This window comes from Capricornis sumatraensis, chromosome 5, assembly GCF_032405125.1.
Source record: "Capricornis sumatraensis isolate serow.1 chromosome 5, serow.2, whole genome shotgun sequence".
Lineage (NCBI taxonomy): Eukaryota > Metazoa > Chordata > Mammalia > Artiodactyla > Bovidae > Capricornis > Capricornis sumatraensis.
The window spans coordinates 100,530,872-100,549,088 of NC_091073.1; the positions used below are offsets into that span (position 1 = coordinate 100,530,872).

Consider the following 18,217-nt stretch of genomic DNA (forward strand, 5'->3'; position numbering starts at 1 on the left):
AGCCACCGGTGAGCTGGGCACCAGGGCTGGATGAGGGAAATGGCTCCAGGGAGGAGGATTATCACTGGCCGTGAAAGCAGACGAGTGGCCATCAGGGGCAGAGGGAGGATGGATGGCTCAGCTTTCCCCCAGAACTGGAAGATCCACGCGTTATTTTATTCGGGAGCAAACATGGCCATCTTCATGAGGAAATGGCATTCAACTGGAATCTAAAAAAATCCTGCTGCTGCTGCTAAGTCGCTTCAGTAGGGTCTGATTCTGTGCGACCCCATAGACGGCAGCCCACCCGGCTCTCGCATCCCTGGGATTCTCTAGGCAAGAATACTACATGACCTCAAAGACTGGCTCCCCGAAGACTCATCCCATCCTGAGGACTGATGACTCAGGCACAGGGCGTGATGTTATGTCCAGCCTGGGTCAACAACACTCCTCCCGGGGAAGCACCTCTTGCTTCTAACAGGTGACTTGGCGTGCATATCTGCTCAGTCGTGTCCGACTCTTTGCGACCCCATGGACTGTAGCCCACCAGACTCTTCTGTCCATGGGATTCTCCAGGCAAGAATACTGGAGTGGGTTGCCATTCCTTTTTCCAGGGGACTTTCCTGACCCCAGGGATTGAACTCATGCCTTTTATGTCTCCTGGATTGGCAGGTGGGTCCCTTACCACTGAGTCACCTAGGAAACCCGACGGGTGGCTGAGCACATCACTGGATGCTGTTTGGCACTGCCCTTACTGTAGCACCAGCCAGTATGGAAAGAATGATAATACAGAAGAAAGAAATTTGAAGTGAGATGGGGAGAAGAAACTGGGGTGTGTGGGCGAGCCAGGAGGAACGTTCAAGAAAGCCAGAATCCCCTCGGAAAGCCCCGATGGCCCAGGATGGAGCAGGACCACTCCTCCCACAGCACCCCTGGTGCCCGCCCATCCGGGGTGGGTCCTGCCAGCCTCACCATCACTTTGTGCCTGCCGATGAGGTTGGGGGACTCGCAGAGCAGCTGCACATCCGACACCGTGACGGCGCACGGCTTCTCCCCAACCAGCACGGTGTAGTTCAGCTTCACGTTGCCCCCAGCCACAGGTGGGATCAGATTCCTGCCCTGCACAGAGAGGAGCACCTGAGTTCCCACTCCAGAGCCAGGAGCACAGATATTGGCTGGTCACCACGTCCTCCCACCCCGAGGCCCCATCCTTCTGGGGAGCTGGTGGAGAGGCCACCTTCCCTAGTTAAGTTCAAAAAATTCGTAACACCTATACTACCATACTACAATTCCCCTTTCCTCAGTGGGAATCAATAATCAAGGTACTCTTTTCAGCTTCTCCCAAAGGCAGCCTCAGAATCCTTCTCAACACAAAGCTGTAGTCAGTCACTACCAGTTGATTCAAATTGTCATATGAGTTAAAATTAATTTATTATCCATGCTGCAAAGAAGCCATAGAAGGTGGTTTGCAAAGAGCTTTGCAAGAGGAAGCAGTATGAGTCTTTGACCTCCCAAGTCCTGGACTCAGGCCAAAGCTGGGAGTCAGATGGTCAGCATAGATCTGGCTGCCCTGACTAGGCTTTTGTGACCCACAAAGAGAGTTCGCATCTTAGTACAGACTCATAGGGAGCATTTACCATAGTCTGGGCTGTAACACAACCTCTGCTAGCTAGTGACACCACCATGAGATCTGGCAAAAGGCCATGACTCCTGGCCTTTTCCTGGGACATGGAAAGCCTCCCCTGGCATACTTCCTACCTCCCACATCAATCTACCTTCAGGATGATGGGTGTGCCAGGCTTGAGCTCCAGGATTCCCGAGGGGCTGAAGGCCTCAAACACAGGGTTGGGGTAGTAGGTGAAGTTGGTCATGTTGAGGATTAGCAGGGACTGGACATTGTCCAGGATGAAGCCAAACTCCTCGGGCCTCTCTGTCAGGTCGGACTGGTGGTCGGGCCCCAGAGCGAGGGCCGGAGCCTGGCAGGTCATCTCAGTGGCGTTCAGAACCTCGCAGAGCTGGGGAGGAGCCAGAGAAGGAGGTTTATGTCTCGGGTCTCCACACACCCACAGCCCCAGCCACCCACCGGGCCTCCCTCCGTGGTGCTGTACAGCATGGTGTTGACACGGGACTGTTATAGATGGGTCCCAATCGCCTGGCCTGGACATTCAAGGACAAGCTCTGCAGCTGGCCCCTACCTCTGCTCTGCCCACAGCAGCTGTGGCAGGCACTAGGCCATCTCTAAGCTAAAGAGTGGCACAGGAGCTCAGAGGAGGAAGGAAGAAGGATCTGAAACCTCAGAAACCCAGGAGCAATGGCTCCTCCACGCCTCTAGCCAGGGTGTGGGAGTGGCCTCATGCCTGCTTCCCCATCCCACTGTCCCAGTGTCCAGGGGCATTGCACACGATGAGTCATCAGTGTATGAGATGAGCCTGCCTGAGCCCCCAGAGAGCCCCACACCCTCTAGGGCAGCCCCATCCGAGCCCTCTAGCCCGGGTCTCACATTGATGTGCTCCTTCCCTCCATGCTTGGCCCGGATCTGGGGGTTCTGTATGAGGTCCAGGTGAGTCCCCCACACAGCGATGGGTGTGTTTCCACTGACCGGGGAGAAAGAAGAAGGCGTGTAAAGACAGGGACGGGAATAGCAATGACTCGAGCACAAAGATGATGATGACGGCCAATCAGGCTGAGCTCTGGCACTGAAGATAATGATTACCGGGGGGCATGACGACGTTCATGGGGACAAGATGACAAGTGACTGTATAATAATAAGGATGAGCTCTCAGCAGCCAAGGGGAAGACCGTGATGACCAGATGTCCGCAGCCGTCCTGTGCTGAGCTCATTCAGAGCGTGGACACCCCATGGAGGCTGAACCTGCAGCACGACCCTCTTGCCCCTTCCCCCCTGCTGCCCCCTGCCCCAGCCTCCTGACCTGAGCCAGCTGATTCTCTGTAGCCCCCCGGGGTCTCTTCCCCTGCTCTTCCCAGTCTCAGGGAACTTTCTTCACACTGGCCTTGCTCCAGACCGTCTTCTACCAGACCCTCCAAAGTCTAAGCACGGGACAATCACACTACAAATTTCCACCTTAGAGGCTTCAGCTGGCTGGGACCTGGGAAAGGCTGAGGCTTGGACACTCAGGAACCTCCTGTAAGAATGTAAATATGAAACATTCCAGGGCTCTTGCAGCCTGGGCAGCGGTCAGCTGGAGGATTGCCGATAGGAGAGATCACAGGATTTGTCTTTGGGTAGCTTTGCATTGGAAACCTGGATGCCACTGTCCTACCCTCAGTGCCACTGAGATGCTGGCAATGGGATGGGGAGCCCCAACCACTCAGAACGCACCTCCAGCCTTCCACTCGATGTGAGGGTGACTGGGGGTGACTGCCAAGTGCCGGAAAGACCAACACCTCTATTTCTGTGACAGCGACATGAGGAAGAGCTGAATTAAACCAGGCTGTGAATGCCTTGGAGAACCATAGAGTTTGTCTAAGAATAGGGGGCCGTGCCAACTTCCTGGACTCACCAGGCCCTGGGGGCAAATCCTGGAATAGTTTTTACAGGTTCTTTGCCCCTCTCTGTGTCTTATATTTATCTGCTTTCCAGTTACAGTTAAAGCTTGTAAGGCCTGGGCCTTAGAGAGAGTAACTGTTGAGGACAACAAAGGCTCCCAAAGGCTGCCTTTCGTCTGAGTGTGTAAGGCCAGGTGGTAAACTTCCCGTAAAGGGCCAGAGCGTAAATCTTTCAGGCTCTTTGGGGCCATATGATCTGTCGTAATTACTCAGTTCCACTGCTGTGGTGAGCAAGCAGCCAGAGACAAAACATATACGGATGAGTATGGCCGTGTTCCAATAAAACTTTATTTATGAAATCAGGCAGACAGCCAGATTTGGCCCCTGGGCTAGAGTCTACTGACCCTGTTTAAAAGACTGTTTTCAGGACTGGAGTCGTTACTGACCCCTCTCGGCTTGTGGAGACCACATCTTTATGCTTTGCCCAGTCTCCTGACCCCAGACAGCCTCTAGAGCTGAAGTGGCCAGTGGGGTGGGCTGAGGATGGGGGGGAGGGGAGGAGGGGAGGAGGGGAGGGGAGGGGAGGGAAGGGGAGGGGAGGGGAGCCAGGAACCGCACTGTGTGTTTGTTGCTCACATGATCCTCTCGGGGTCCTATGAGAAACCTTGGATCCAGGGAAGCTAGCTAATCTTTAAGGTCCCTTGTCTGCTAAGCAGTGGAGCTGAGTCACACTTAGTCCTTCTAACCCTAAGTCTACTTCCCACCCTGCCCCCCTACCCAGGCATTGATACAAACATTTCCCAATGATCACCAGGGAGCATCCATGCCGTCAGGATGCCCTCAGCAGCCCCGTCCAGCCTCCTAGTTGCCCGTGCATACGTGTGTGCTAGGTCGCTTCAGTCATGTCTGATTCTGTGCAACTCTTTGGACTGTAGTCTTCCAGGCTTCTCTGTCCATGGGATTCTCCAGCCAAGAATACTGGAGTGGGTTGCCATTCCCTTCTCCAGGGGATCTTCCCTACCCAGGGATCGAACTTGCATCCCTTATGTTTTTTGCATCAGCAAGCAGGTTCTTTAGCACTAGCGCCACCTGGGAAGCCCAAAATTCCCACCAAGATTTGAACTCGGATCGTTGGATTCAGAATCCAGAGCGCTCACCATTTTCCCAGTTGCCCACCAATCCTCAAATCGGGGACTGTAAGCTCCTGCTGGCCAGAGTTTGGCCTCCAGGGCCGGGTCCCGCTCAGAGGCGTTCTCAGTAGAAAGAGGGAACCCCTGCCGGAACGTCTGACCCACACCATGCCCAGTCCATCTCCTAGGATTCTGAGACTCAAGGAGGGAAATCCGAGGTCGGGGCAGCCCCTACCTGACGATGCTCCACTCGGGCTCGATCCGCACGATGGTGGGATCCTCCACGTACTGGAAGAACAGGTCCTGGTGGATCTTGGCCCTGTCCACCTGCACCGTCACCTTCATTTCCAGCACCTCATCTGAGGACGTTGTGTTGCAGACGATGTAGGATGGAGAGCGCCTGGAGGGAGGAGGGGAGACAGGGAGCTGGGATCCTGGGTGTCGGGCAGGACCGCGGTCTGGGGTCAGGGCCCTCCTGCACCCCTCCCTCTTCATCAGACTCCTTGGGGGCAGTGGGTGAGCGCTGCCCTGGACACTACTAATCTGAGATCTACTGATCAAGACTCTGTCCTTGACCCAACTATAGACAGGTTCCTCGGAGCCTGCTTTTTTGACTAGGCTGCTTTCTGGGGCCCTGCCTTCCACTTGCCTACTCCCATTTTTAGCAAGAATCCTGCTAACTCAATTTAGTAAGAATCCCCCACCCCACCCTGATATCTAAGTACCCCTGATATCTGGGCAGCTTCTATCTCCCTCACTCTTGATACCTGATCACCTTGACTGCCTTCAGCAAGAGTCTTGTTAAGTCGGTTTAGCAAGAATCCTCTTAACCTTGTTTCCTCTTAGTAATTTTCCATCCTCAGCCTCCCTCACTGCTCCTTGGCTATAAATCCCCAGCTGTCTGCTGTATTTGAAGTCTGATCTCTAGCCCCATTGCGATAGTCCTGACACCTATTGCAGCAGTCCTGAACAAGCTCTTTCTTACCATTTTAACAAGTGTCAGAGCCATGTTTTCTGGAACACTCAGGCAAGGTCTGGCCTGGCCTGATTCAGATCAGGCCCTCAGTATAGCGCTCTCCCAGGACGATCTCTCTCTGCAGAGGACAATCTCTCTCTGCAGAGCTTCCTGCCAACCACACCTCTTCTAGCTATGGATTAGATGTACCTCTCACCTCCCGCCTCCTTCCCAACCCTCACCCCACCCCAGGTTCCTGGCTCCCGGTTCCTGGAAGGTGTGTCCTCCTGGGACTGGACACTGGAACCAGAGGAAGGAAAAGAAAGTCGGTTGCCTTTGGAGGTTCTGTGACCCTCGGCCAGGTTTTAGCAGTCCTGGCTGGCTCTGCAGTAGCTGCCCAGAGCTAACCCAGGGGGCAGATAACCCTAGATTCCAAACCCTGTCCTATGGAACCCTAGGGTCCTGCACAGCACGTGGTATGGGGCACCCAGGCTAAATGGTAGGAGACAGCACGACAGGTCCATCCAGGGTAGGGATCCCTGGCAGGTCCCCGGAATGAGCCACAGCCAAGCATGCCCATAAAGTCTCCTCTCAGAGAGAATGGTCACTTTCTCAGGAAGGAAGAAGCACCTCCAAAAGGCCAGCTGGAGTCAGCCCCGCCCACCCTCTGCGCCAGGATCCCTGGAGCTGGCCCTGAGGTGAGTTACCTGTGGAAGAGGCAGGGCTGCTTGCCGAACATCACCACCACGTTGCTGCCCGCGTTCAGGTTGGTGCCCGTGATGGTCACCTGTGTGCCTCCGGACCTGGGCCCCCGGCTAGGCTTCAGGTCTGAGAGAGTCAGCGTCTGTGCAGGAAAGGATCTGGCCTGAGGATGCTTCTGGGCAGGCCCAAGGCAGCACCCCATCCTGGAGCCGCCTTCCAGAATCCTTAGTCATGGAAGCCTCCCAGCAAGCAGGTACATATGCCCTTCACATGTATATGTATATATATATATATATATATACACTTAATCGCTCTATCAATTCTACAAGGTAGGCATCATTGCCCATCTTAAAGACAAGAGTCAGAGATGTTAAATTTCCAAGGTCATAGTGTTCTTGCCTGGCAAATCCCATGGATGGAGGAGCCTGGTGGGCTGCAGTCCATGGGGTCGCTAAGAGTCGGACTCCACTGAGCGACTTCACTTTCACGCATTGGAGAAGGAAATGGCAACCCACTCCAGTGTTCTTGCCTGGAGAATCCCAGGGACAGGCAGCCTGGTGGGCTGCCGTTTATGGGGTCGCAGAGTCGGACACGACTGACGCGACTTGGCAGCAGCAGAGTGAAGCAGCGGCCTGAGACACGACTCCGGGGCTGGAGTTCACCCCCGGGCCAGTCTACAGCATGGGTTGCTTTCAAGAAGGTGAGTCGCCCCGTCCACAGGCCTCTCACACAGAGCTGCTGAAAGCTCCCAGAAGCCAGGGCCACAGGATGTGTGAGTTCCACGGAAACCCAGCAGAAGAAGCAAAGAAAGGTCAAGGGACGGAGTGAAGAGTCGGACTGGGGGTGGGGTGGGGAGGGGGCGGGGGACGGCTCTGTGAGCTGAGGCTTTGGAGTTTCAGTTTGTTCTTTCATTAGCATTTTAATGGAAAAAACTTTCCTTAGTCCCAGGTGAGAAGCCTGTATCTGCATTTAAATGAAGATTTCTCCCTTCTCTACTCCCTTAAAGAATTCAGCACCAAAAGTTGAACCCACTCAGCTCCTCGAAGCGGGCAGGCCAGCTCGGAGAGACCTCGATCGATAACACAAGGGGAGGAGAAGTGTTAAGCGAAGCCCGCAGCCCGGCGGCCTGACAGGGGCGCGCCTCGGCTGTCTCTGGGCACACGGGCGGGGAAGCGCCGGGACACACGAGTACCATTGCGCGGGCGCGTTGGCGGGCCCGCTCACCCGGTCCCTGCTGATCTCGAACCTGGCAGCCCCGTGGCACCCACCAAGCCCAGGAAAGGCTTATCCTCTGATGCTGGCTCTGATGCTGGCTCACCCTGAGATCCGCGCAAAGATGGGAAGAAGCTTCGGAAAGAGCCTTCCTTTCTCAGCTTTGCCTAGATCGCGCTGTGTGACCTGGCGCGTCACTTAACCTCTCTGATTACAAAGAATGAAAAAAAAAAAGGTTTTCTCAGAAGCGCCTGACAATTTTCTGGCTCTAACCTCTCACCGATGGTGCCTTTGTCCTGCAGTGTGTAATGGGAGAGCTTTCAAAGGTGGCTCCCGCTGACCTCCCCAGAGAGGAAAGGGGGTGTGAGTGAGTGACTTAGGGGTAGGGGCCAAGTGAAACAGAAAACAGATTTTCTGACAGCCTGATGGGTAGAAGGGGTAGAGGTGAGTAATCCTGGCTTTGCAGTGGCATTTCTGTGTGGGGTTAACAGGGCCCGGAATTATTCCAGGGGCCCAGGAGAGGGCGATAGGGGCAGGTGTTTAAAAATGGTGAGAAACTATTCATTATGCAAGGCTTGCTTCACAAATATTTCTCAGTGGGTCTGCATCAAAGTTGGTATTTTTTGCCACCTCCTCCCCTGGCTCCCATCCTTCACAGAGATCTCTAGGGATGGAACTGGTAACAAGCCCGAGAGTGCTGACTTGGGGTCTGTTGGCCTTGGTATCATGGTTTGGGGTGAATAAACCCACGCATCAGAGCCTGGCTTAATTTGTGGAGGGAAACTGAGGCAGACCCAAACTTTGGCCTGAACTTGCATTACTTTGCCAACAAAGGTTCATCTGTCAAAGCTATGGTTTTTCCAGTAGTCATGTATGGATGTGAGAGTTGGAATATAAAGAAAGCTGAGCGCTGAAGAATTGATGCTTTCAAACTGTGGTGTTGGAGAAGACTTGTGAGAGTCCCTTGGACAGCAAGGAGATCCAACCAGCCCATCCTAAAGGAAATCAGTCCTGAATATTCACTGTAAGGACTGATGCTGAAGCTAAAACTCCAATACTTTGGCCGCCTGATGCGAAGAACCGACTCATTGGAAAAGACCCCGATGCTGGGAAAGATTGCAGGTAGGAGGAGAAGGGGGCGACAGAGGATGAGATGGTTGGATCGTATCACCGACTTGTTGGACATGAGTTTAAGCCAGCTCCAGGAGATGGTGATGGACAGGGAAGCCTGGCGTGCCGCAGTCCATGGGGTTGCAAAGAGTCAGACACGACTGAGCGACTGAACTGAACTGGCGCTGGGTGGGGGCGCTCCCCAGCATCACCAGGCCCTGAGAAGTACCCCTACTCCCCAGAGGAGCCAGAAAGGGGCTCCCCAGCTGAATCAGGAGGGCTTCTGTGGGAGGTCCCAAGAGTGCCCCCGGTAAGCTGCCTAGCAGGGTGGGAAGACAATGAAGGCTCTGAGGTGCTGCGAGAAGGGGAACGTGATGGAGGAGCATTCTGTCCTTGCTGCCTCCTTGCTGTGACTCACAGCTGGGGAACTTTTGCTCCTCATTCCCACCATGAACTCCTAGAAGCTCTGTTGCTGGCAGTTGTATGGAGGCACTCAACGACCAGATCTTTAAATGCAACCTGGGCTATAGGTGGAGGCTGAGGACCCTAGCACCATTCCCCCTTCCTGAAGCTCTTCCCAAGAGGTTGTGTATCCACAGGATAGTTCATCAAATAGAAAAGTGACCCACGTCTGTGTTCCCAAGACCCCTTGGACCAGTGCATTTTTGCCTTGTGGCCACACCTCACATCTTCCTAGCCCTTCCTCTCCCATCGACCCCTGCCTCCTGGCTCCCTTCTGCTCCCATCTTTTGGTGCCCTTCCACGTCACACCTTATGCCAGGAACAGCCTCCCACTACGCGAGATCCGTATGGAAAGCTGTATTCTGTCTTAGACAGATCCTGCCTTTCCTTCTGGCTCCTTCCATGAAGGCTTCCCTCAATACTCTACATCCAACCATATCCTGCTCCAGGGTAGAAATGATCATGCTGCCAAGACTGACCTTCCCTGAGAGCAGAAGGAAGAGGCTTTTGAATGTCTCCTGCCAGGACAGGTTCTAGGAGTTAAGCCCAAGAGCAGACAGCGCAGAAGGAACAGCGGAAGAAGGAGACTGAGAAGGGAAGGAAGTCGGGCCACTCAAAGGCTTGAGGAAGGATTGGATATGTGGGCAGAGCAGACCGAGGAACTTGGACGAAGTCTAGAGGAAGTGGGCTCCCTGGGCTCTCCTGGAGCTGGGGGCTGACATGATGAAAATGGTATCCCCCCGTGTGGCTGGATTAGAACGGGCTCAGGCCAATGGCGGGGATTTAAGGGGGCCAGTGTAATGGCACAGGAATGGGGAGAGTCAGACTCCAGGACATGGTGATGGAGGGACTGACATCAGATGTCAGGGGATGCTGAGTCACGAGGCCACCGAGGTGGTGGGCCCGGGTGACAGGAATGGGCAAGTGAGGGGGACACACTGTTTACAGGAGCTGACAGCGGGTGTACCCTCCCATGGGTATGGGAGTTGATGGCAGGACATCCGGGGACAATGGCCTTTGAGAAGCCTGGCTGGAAACATACCAGAGACAGCTGAGGCACAAAGCAAACATCAGCCTCGTGAGGCTGCGGCCGTTCCTGGTACCGTTCACTTGGTCTCTGCCAAGAGACCACGGGATGAACACCGTTCCAGCTCTCTGAATGGCCAAGGAAGCCCAGCGCTTGCTTTGGCCCTGCAGCGGTGTCCTCCCTTTCACCACAGCTGCCAGGTAATCGAGAGCCAGGTTTCATGCCCAAGCATTGCTGCCCATGCCACGCCTCTCAGACATGTGGGGAGCATTGCCACTGACTCTCTCTGGCTCGGCCTCTCTCTGCTTCTCATCTCAGCTCTGCTGGAATGACAGTGTCTGTGTACATACATGTATATATATTATATGCGTGCGTGAGTGCTAAGTCACTTCAGTCATGTCCAACTTGTTGAGACCCCCATGGACTGTAGCCTGCCGGGCTCCTCTGAAGGATTCTCCAGGCAAGAATACTGGAGTGGGTCCCCATGCCCTCCTCCAGGGGATCTTCCCCACCCAGGGATCGAATCTGAATATCTTAACATTGCCTGATTTGGCAGGAGGGTTCTTTACCACTGGCCACCCCCTGGGAAGCCCATGTATATTACATACATTTATATAAATATATATATGCATGTATCACTAGTTGTCTTAAAGTGTATTGGGTTTAACTTGAAAATTCCCTCAAACCCTTTCAGAACGAGGTGTGGGTACAAATGCTAAACGAATAGGTAAAACTACACATCCACGAAGTCCGTGACGTGTGTGTTCTTCTCCATGAGTTCTTGGGTGTGGGTTCAGTGTCAGCAGTGTTCACAAGGTTGGTTGGTTTTCAAAGAGCAGAGTGGAGAGATGGAGAGACCAAGCTGCAGGCAGGGAGGGGCACCTGATGTACATCTCTCCTGGGGAGTCCTTCATCTCCTCTCCCCTTCTGGACTGGGGGCTGTGTGAGGGAGGGGTTGCATGGGGTCTGATTCATCATTGTATCACCTGCAAGCCAGGCCCATCAAATTAAAGCATTCAACCAACTAAGCAAGTATTTATCAAATAACCCTGGGAGAGGTACTGTGCAAGGTGATACGAGGTTGTCAGCTGGAGGGAGGAAGAAGGAAGAGAAGGAAGGCAGTTGAAAGAAGAGGGAAGAAGGAAGGAAGGAAGGAGAAAAATGGGCTCCCATGACATATTTCAGGGCATTTAATGCCCAGACGTAAAATCCATCATTTCAGGCTTCCACTTCCAAAAGCAGCTGAGAGTCACGAGGAAATGATCTCATCACATCTGTCATTAACCTGAGAAGTTAACTGGATGGTAATAGTTTTGTAAATGACACCGCGTGTGTGGCAGGGGCTGGTCCCCTGCCTGCAGAATCCCTGGCCAGGGCTGGTCGGCAGCCTTTTCAGGGTCTGGGGAGGGTCCGGACTGGAGGGAGTGTGAGGGCAATGGTGGGGTCTGCGGAAGCTGTGGGATGGAGAGGGAGATGTGGGGAAGGGTGTTGGGGCGGGCGGGGATAAGACTGTGGGAGGAGGCAGGTGGAGTGTGGACGAGATGCGGGTGAGAAGCTGGGGTGGAGAAGGTTGAGGACCGGGATGCTGGTGAGAGGGGATGATGGATGGAAGGGGCAGGCTGCCAGCACACAGGGAAAGGGCAGGGCCCAGTAGGCAAGGAGGCAGTACTAGAAGTCAGCACGGCAGCGATGCTAGAAGTGATCAACCTATTCTATTTAATCTTCGCAACAACACCGTGGGGGAGTTGCTGTTATCATCATCCCCATTTTACAGATGGAGACACTGAGGCACAGAAAGGTAAACCACTTGCCCAAGCTCACCCAGTTATTAAGTGGCAGAGCCAGGGTTCAAATCCCAAGAGTTCCCATGCACAGCCCACACCCTCACCCACCAGGTCAGGCTGACACTCAGCCAGAAGGGGACACTGGGGCCCAAGAGTCAAAGCCACTTCCCTGGAGCCCAGCCCAGCCCCTCAGGGTCAGGATGTGAACCCAGGGCTCCCCAACTCTCAGGCACTGCAGGATGGGACTCCCAAGACCTTGGCCTGGGTTTGCCCATAGAGATCCAGAAGGGCCCAGCAATCACGGTAAAGAGGCCGGTGGCCAGCGCTCGCCCAGCCAGGCCGCTGGTGGTCAGGACTCACCATGAAGTAATACAGCTGCGAGGACCTGGCCATGAACTCAGGCCGACACACGGCCACACAGATCTCCACGAAGCCGGCGTGCTGGCTGGGCTTGGCCTCCCCCATCTCACACACGATCCTGCAGGGGAAGAAGACGGGCCCATGGATCACAAGGAGGTCACAGGCCTCCCTGCCGTGATCCGTGGGCCCCATGCCTACCTGGGCCTCCTTCTCTGCAGTGCCATCTCAAAATGGGCAGGGGAGGAGGAGGCGAAAGACACTGATTCCTGTGGCAAGGGCTCCTCCCTGGTTCTCAGGAAATGAAGTGTGATCTACAGGGGTCTCCTTGGGGGCCCTTGGAAAAATGAGGTGCCTTGGAGAGGACCCCAGACACTCAGTCCCCAATTCATGAGTTGTCCTCTCAGTAGTAAATTAGAGTGCAGGGAAAGTTTCAGCCAAACAGCTTAGGCAATATAGATGGCAACCTAGAGAGGTGAAGTGACTTACCCAAGGGCACCCAGCCATCAGTAGGGACCTCAGAGCAGACCCAAGGTTTTCAAGTCCTCGCCTCGGAGCTCTTTGCTCCCAAGGCATGGACTGCCCCCGGCAGTGGTTTCTGCTCCCAGTCCATCTGGGAGCGGAAGGGGTAAGGGAGAGTCTGAACGTCTCCCCCTTTAAAAAGTTGTTATTGTTTCACTCCCAGAATGGTTCATACCCTTGAAAACAGTACAAAAGTAAAAAGCAAACATGCCTTTCTTCACTAATCTGTCTCAAAATCCTGTGCAGAACTTTCTCTAGATCTATGCAAATATATAATACAAATAATCTCCATTTTATAAATGAAGAACTGAGGCATAGAAAAATATATGCTTTTCTGTCCCAATTACATAATTAATACATGGTAGGTTAAAAAAAAAAAGGGAAAAAAATCACCTGCCATATATATATATGCACCCCTATTGCATCCCCTGAAATATCTGCTGTGAACATCTTGGTGTTTATGTTTCCAGTCTTACTTTTCTTTCACCAAACTAATTATAAACTCTGTTTTCTGCTTGGTAACCTGTGTTCTCACTTAGTAAAACTTGTGTATATGCCTGGTCATGATCCTCCTACAGCATCAAATTTAATGCTGTGTAGTTTACTGTTCTAGGTATATGCAATAATTTATTAAATTAATTCCCTATTTTTAGACAAAGAAATTGCTTCTACAATTTCACTGTTATAAATTAGGCCAAAATACACATTCTTGCAAATATTTGTGCATCCTGTTTATTTGGGGAAAGTTCTAGAAGTATTATGGCCAGGCTAAAGACATTTGACCTACATTTCCAAATTGCCTTCCAGGAAGGCCGTCCCAATTTACCCTCCTGACATGAATGTATGAATGTGCTATTTCTCATGCCTCTCACTTGAACTGGGTATTAACTTTTAAAAATTGTCCCCACTGTTTTAATTTGCATTCCACTGGTTACTACTGCTATTAAACGTTTTTTATATGACTTTGGTTCTTTGTCTTGTGAATCGCACAGGCACACTCTTTGCTAATTTTGTGAGAATTGCCTTTCATCTATAGCACCTCTTCATATGTTAAGAAAAAGCATACTGTAACAGGGTAGAACCGTATTCTCGGTTCATCATTCATATTTCTACTTTGCACACCGTGGTTTTGGTGCACAAGTTTTAAGTATTACGTACTCAAATCTCCTAATATTTTCCTTTATATTTTTTCTTTTGCAGTCATACCTGGAACACCTTCCCTTTCTTGAAATCAAATAAATTCTCACCTGCATTTTGTTCTAATCCTTTTATAGTTTTATATTTTACCCTTAACTTCTCAATCCATCTAGAATTGATTTTGGTGTATAATGTGAAATAAAGATCTGATATCATACTTTTTCCAGGTGTTGAAGATGAACCACTAATTGAATGAGTTTTGCTTCCCTTTGTTATTTTTGTTGTTTAGTCACTAAGTCACGTACGACTCTTTTGTGACCCCATGGACTGCAGGCTGCCACGCTCCTCCATTCATGGGACTTCCCAGGCAAGAAGACTTAGCCAACACAGTGTAAATGCACTCACCTACCTAAGTGAGACCTTGCAAAGAGTTAAGAACTTATGCACACAGTGACAAGTGGCAAGGTTTCACTCTGGGAGGGGCAGTATAGGGGGTGTAGAATATAGATTCTACTGTGCTGGTGAACATTTATTTCATGTCTGTGTTTGCTGGGCTGGAAAATTGTCTTTACTTATTTACAAGGCAATACATGATTCATAAACCTCCCTTGCCAGGTAGGTTAGAGGTCAAGGCCGTGGTCAAGATCATGCGTCTAATGGCCCTCTCTGTGGACCAGCAGATTTTGCTGGAGGAAAACAATCCAAGTCCCCACAGACATGAAGGTGTGTGTGGAGGTCCATTCTCAGCCTCCATAGATGGTCATATAGGACTAGCTTTTTTCATAACTGATAGTGGACAAGACTGAGGACTTAGAGACATCAGAGGGAGTCAAGGGGAGGAACTGAACTCTTACTACTACAGATTTTGATTTTGATCCATCTTGCTCCTACTCATCTCCACACCCCCAAAGAGCTAACGATCATTTTCCCCTTCTCTCCCTGCCATCTCCCCTTTCCCTTTCTGGACTTCCCCCCAGTGTGGCAGGTGGCTAGTTCAGGAGCTGGGGCGTTGTAGGAGTCCCCACCACACACACTCTGGAAGGTGAGGGACATTCTCCTTTTCTGTCCATAAGCTCTAAGAGCCTCTGCTGTTGACCAGGGAAGATGTCAGCGTCAGTCATCTATTTATATGGACTTCTCATCCCTGCCCTCCCCATGTCTCTGAAGGCCTCCACTTACTGTTCGGCAGGGATGTAGCCATCCACCAAAGGGCTACACTCCACGCCCGCCACCTTGACGTGGGAGGCGATGTCCCGGAATTCCAGGCCCAGGTTCTCCCCTCGGATGGTGACCTTGGTGCCCCCTTCCCGGGGGCCTGTCACTGGGATTATCTGGAAGGAGGAAGCACAATAATCTGATACCAAGACAAAGCATCACCCCCCTTGCTGATGACACAGGAAGAGGCTCTTCCCCTTCTTCACCCCATTCCCTCCACCCAATTCCTTGAGTTGAGTTCAAGTCCACAAGGGCACCCGGGTCTGGATCTGTGAATGGGCAGGAGCTTCTGGAAGAGTAGTCTGGGTGTATGGTTTTAGGAGCAGGGTTCAAAGCCCCTTGTTCCTCTTCCTGTTTCACAGAAGAAGAGATAGAATGTGATCTGCAATGTTACTGGGTAATTCATAGAAAATCGGAATTAAAGCCTACCAGCATTTATTTGGTGGTACTAGTAGATGGGGAAACAGTGGAAACAGTGTCAGACTTTATTTTGGGGGGCTCCAAAATCACTGCAGAAGGTGACTTCAGCCATGAAATTAAAAATTAAAAGACGCTTACTCCTTGGAAGAAAAGTTATGACCAACCTAGATAGCATATTCAAAAGCAAAGACATTACTTTGCCAACAAAGATCCATCTAGTCAAGGCTCTGGTTTTTCCAGTGGTCATGTATAGATGTGAGAGCCGAACTGTGAAGAAAGCTGAGCACCAAAGAATTGATGGCTTTTGAACTGTGGTGTTAGAGAAGACTCTTGAGAGTCCCTTGGACTGCAAGGAGATCCAACCAGTCCATTCTGAAGGAGATCAGTCTTGGGTGTTCATTGATGCTGAAGCTGAAACTCCAATACTTTGGCCACCTCATGCAAAGAGTTGACTCATTGGAAAAGACCCTGATGCTGGGAGGGATTGGGGGCAGGAGGAGAAAGGGACGACAGAGGATGAGATGGCTGGAAGGCATCACCAACTTGACGGACATGAGTTTGAGTAAACTCCAGGAGTTGGTGATGGACAGGGAGGCCTGGCGTGCTGCGGTTCATGGGGTCGCAAAGAGTCGGACACGACTGAGAGACTGAACTGAACTGAACTGAGTGGTAAAGAACCCACCTGCCAATGAGGAGACATAAGAGATGCAGGTTTGATCTCTGGGTCGGGAAAGATCCCCTGGAGAAGGGCATGGCAACCCACTCCAGTATTCTTGCCTAGAGAATCCCATGGACAGAGGAGCCTGGCGGGCTACAGTCTATAGGGTCGCAAAGAATCGGACACAACTGAAGCCACTTAGCAGCTGCTGCACTACTGCTTGTGTTAGTTCCATTCTCAATGAAAATGAACAAGTCTCCTATCAACCCACAGCCCTCCACACAATGGCATCCACCCACCTCTCCAGATCCTTGTCAACAGTCACTTCCCCATCACCAGAGGCGCTCTCTGTCTTTCTCCACCGAAATTTTAGGACACCTCTGAATGCTCTTTTCATCACAGCGTTTGTGTCTGATTCTTCACACTGCCATCCTCCTGCCCCCTCCTTTTCAGATCCTGAGTCTCTGAGAGCACAGACAGTGGTGCCTCCCTTCTCATGGACTTTCTAGTGATAGCACCATAGGTATTTTTTGAGTTGTAATTGTATTGAACACCCCAACTATCCAAGCATCTTCCTGGAGTTAGAAAAGTGTTTGTCACAGCTCCTCTGTCATTATCTGGTTTGGTTTCTAAGGAGATGGGTTTAATTTAGACTTTATTCTCATAAACTTGGCCAAAATGACTGGCTTTCCCTCCTAAGACGTCACCACTGATGCTAAAAACCCATGATTGGAATGTTAGAATTCAACAACCAAGGGCCTGCTTTGTGGTGGGGACTCCACACACTTCACATGATTTAATTATGAGCCCACACAGCAGTGACCTGAATGGCAGAAGACACTCCATGCCAGCCTTTCCTGGCATCTGACAGACCAGAGAAGGGCCCATTTCTTGTTCTTGGCGCCGCTGAACACTAGCGCCTGGCTCTTTGTCAGTGTCAACAGGATCACAATTGGAGGAGTCCAGATAGGGTACTTAATATCACCAACTCTGTCTATCCTTCCAGGGTTACAAGTAGGGATTTCATCCTGGCAGGAGGGTGAGAGATGGGGAAGGATTAATAGCTTTGCTGGGCTTTCTAGGCTGTTCACCTACAAAGATCAAGACACTTCTGCTTCTCACATGCATAGGTGTGCAATCAGTAAGTGAGCGTACATTCGGCAAGGGTTTGCACACGCACATTCCCACTGCAGTGAAAAAAACCAGATTCTTTGGAGACAGGCTTGTTTCTGTGTGAGGAAGGTGGCCAGAGAGAGGGGGGTGGGTTGGGGCATCTGTCCTCCCCAGATGCCTGCCCAGCCAGTCCCCAAGGCGCCGCTGGCACCTGGCAGCAGCAGCAACATGATATTCCAGCTCCAGCCTGTGGTCCCCAAAAGGGAGTTTTATCTCTGGCTCCATCTTCAGGTGCCCCGGATCCCCGGAGGGCCGATACTAGTATGCAGCTAGTAAATAGCCTTTGTCGCAGGGAGATTTGTTTCATTTGCTGTCTCCTCCCTGTGATTTTCTTGGTCTCAGGCCAAGAAGAAAGCAAGTCCCATCGTTTTCGCCAGACACACCATTAGCAGTCCTGTGAGGCAGCCCCGGGGGATGGTTTCTTGCTATGGGCTCTGAGGGTAGAGGGTGGCTGGAAAGGAGGGGCCCTCATATAGAGGTGGGACCAGAGGCATCCACCTGCCTGCCTTTTCCAAATAATTCTGTATGTAAAATGCATAAGTATTGTTCCGTGGTTTGAGAACTATTGTTGAGATTCTGACTCATGCAGGAGACTGAAGTCAGGACTGAATGAAGCTCTCTTGACATCTGGAAAACCAGGGATGTGGAGAGTGAAGGGGGGAACATGGTGGGGGGCACTAACGTGGGGGAAGGCCCACACCCGGGGGCCACGCCCAGGAGGCTGCTTTGCTGGAGGAGCTGCTCACTCAGGAGTCAAACCCTTCCTGTTTTACACATCCCTACTGTGCCTGCATCACTTGTGAGGGGAGCAGCCAGGGAATGAGTGGATGCTCTTCTGCCTTTGTAGGGTGGAAGACAGCAATCAAG

The 18,217-nt window shown here is 51.9% G+C and overlaps 1 protein-coding gene across 3 annotated transcripts in view; it reads right to left on the reverse strand.

Annotated features, from left to right (window-relative positions):
• Positions 1 to 18,217, reverse strand: part of PLXNA4 (plexin A4) — a 410,799-nt gene that overhangs the window by 54,675 nt on the left and 337,907 nt on the right. For all 3 annotated transcript variants that reach the window (XM_068972632.1, XM_068972634.1, XM_068972633.1), the window contains 7 exons: positions 15,064 to 15,215; positions 12,229 to 12,346; positions 6,279 to 6,415; positions 4,852 to 5,016; positions 2,480 to 2,573; positions 1,755 to 1,994; positions 952 to 1,098 (listed from right to left, as the gene is read on the reverse strand). In XM_068972632.1, coding sequence (XP_068828733.1) covers positions 952 to 1,098; positions 1,755 to 1,994; positions 2,480 to 2,573; positions 4,852 to 5,016; positions 6,279 to 6,415; positions 12,229 to 12,346; positions 15,064 to 15,215 — 1,053 coding nt within the window. The remainder of the gene's footprint in view (positions 1 to 951; positions 1,099 to 1,754; positions 1,995 to 2,479; positions 2,574 to 4,851; positions 5,017 to 6,278; positions 6,416 to 12,228; positions 12,347 to 15,063; positions 15,216 to 18,217) is intronic.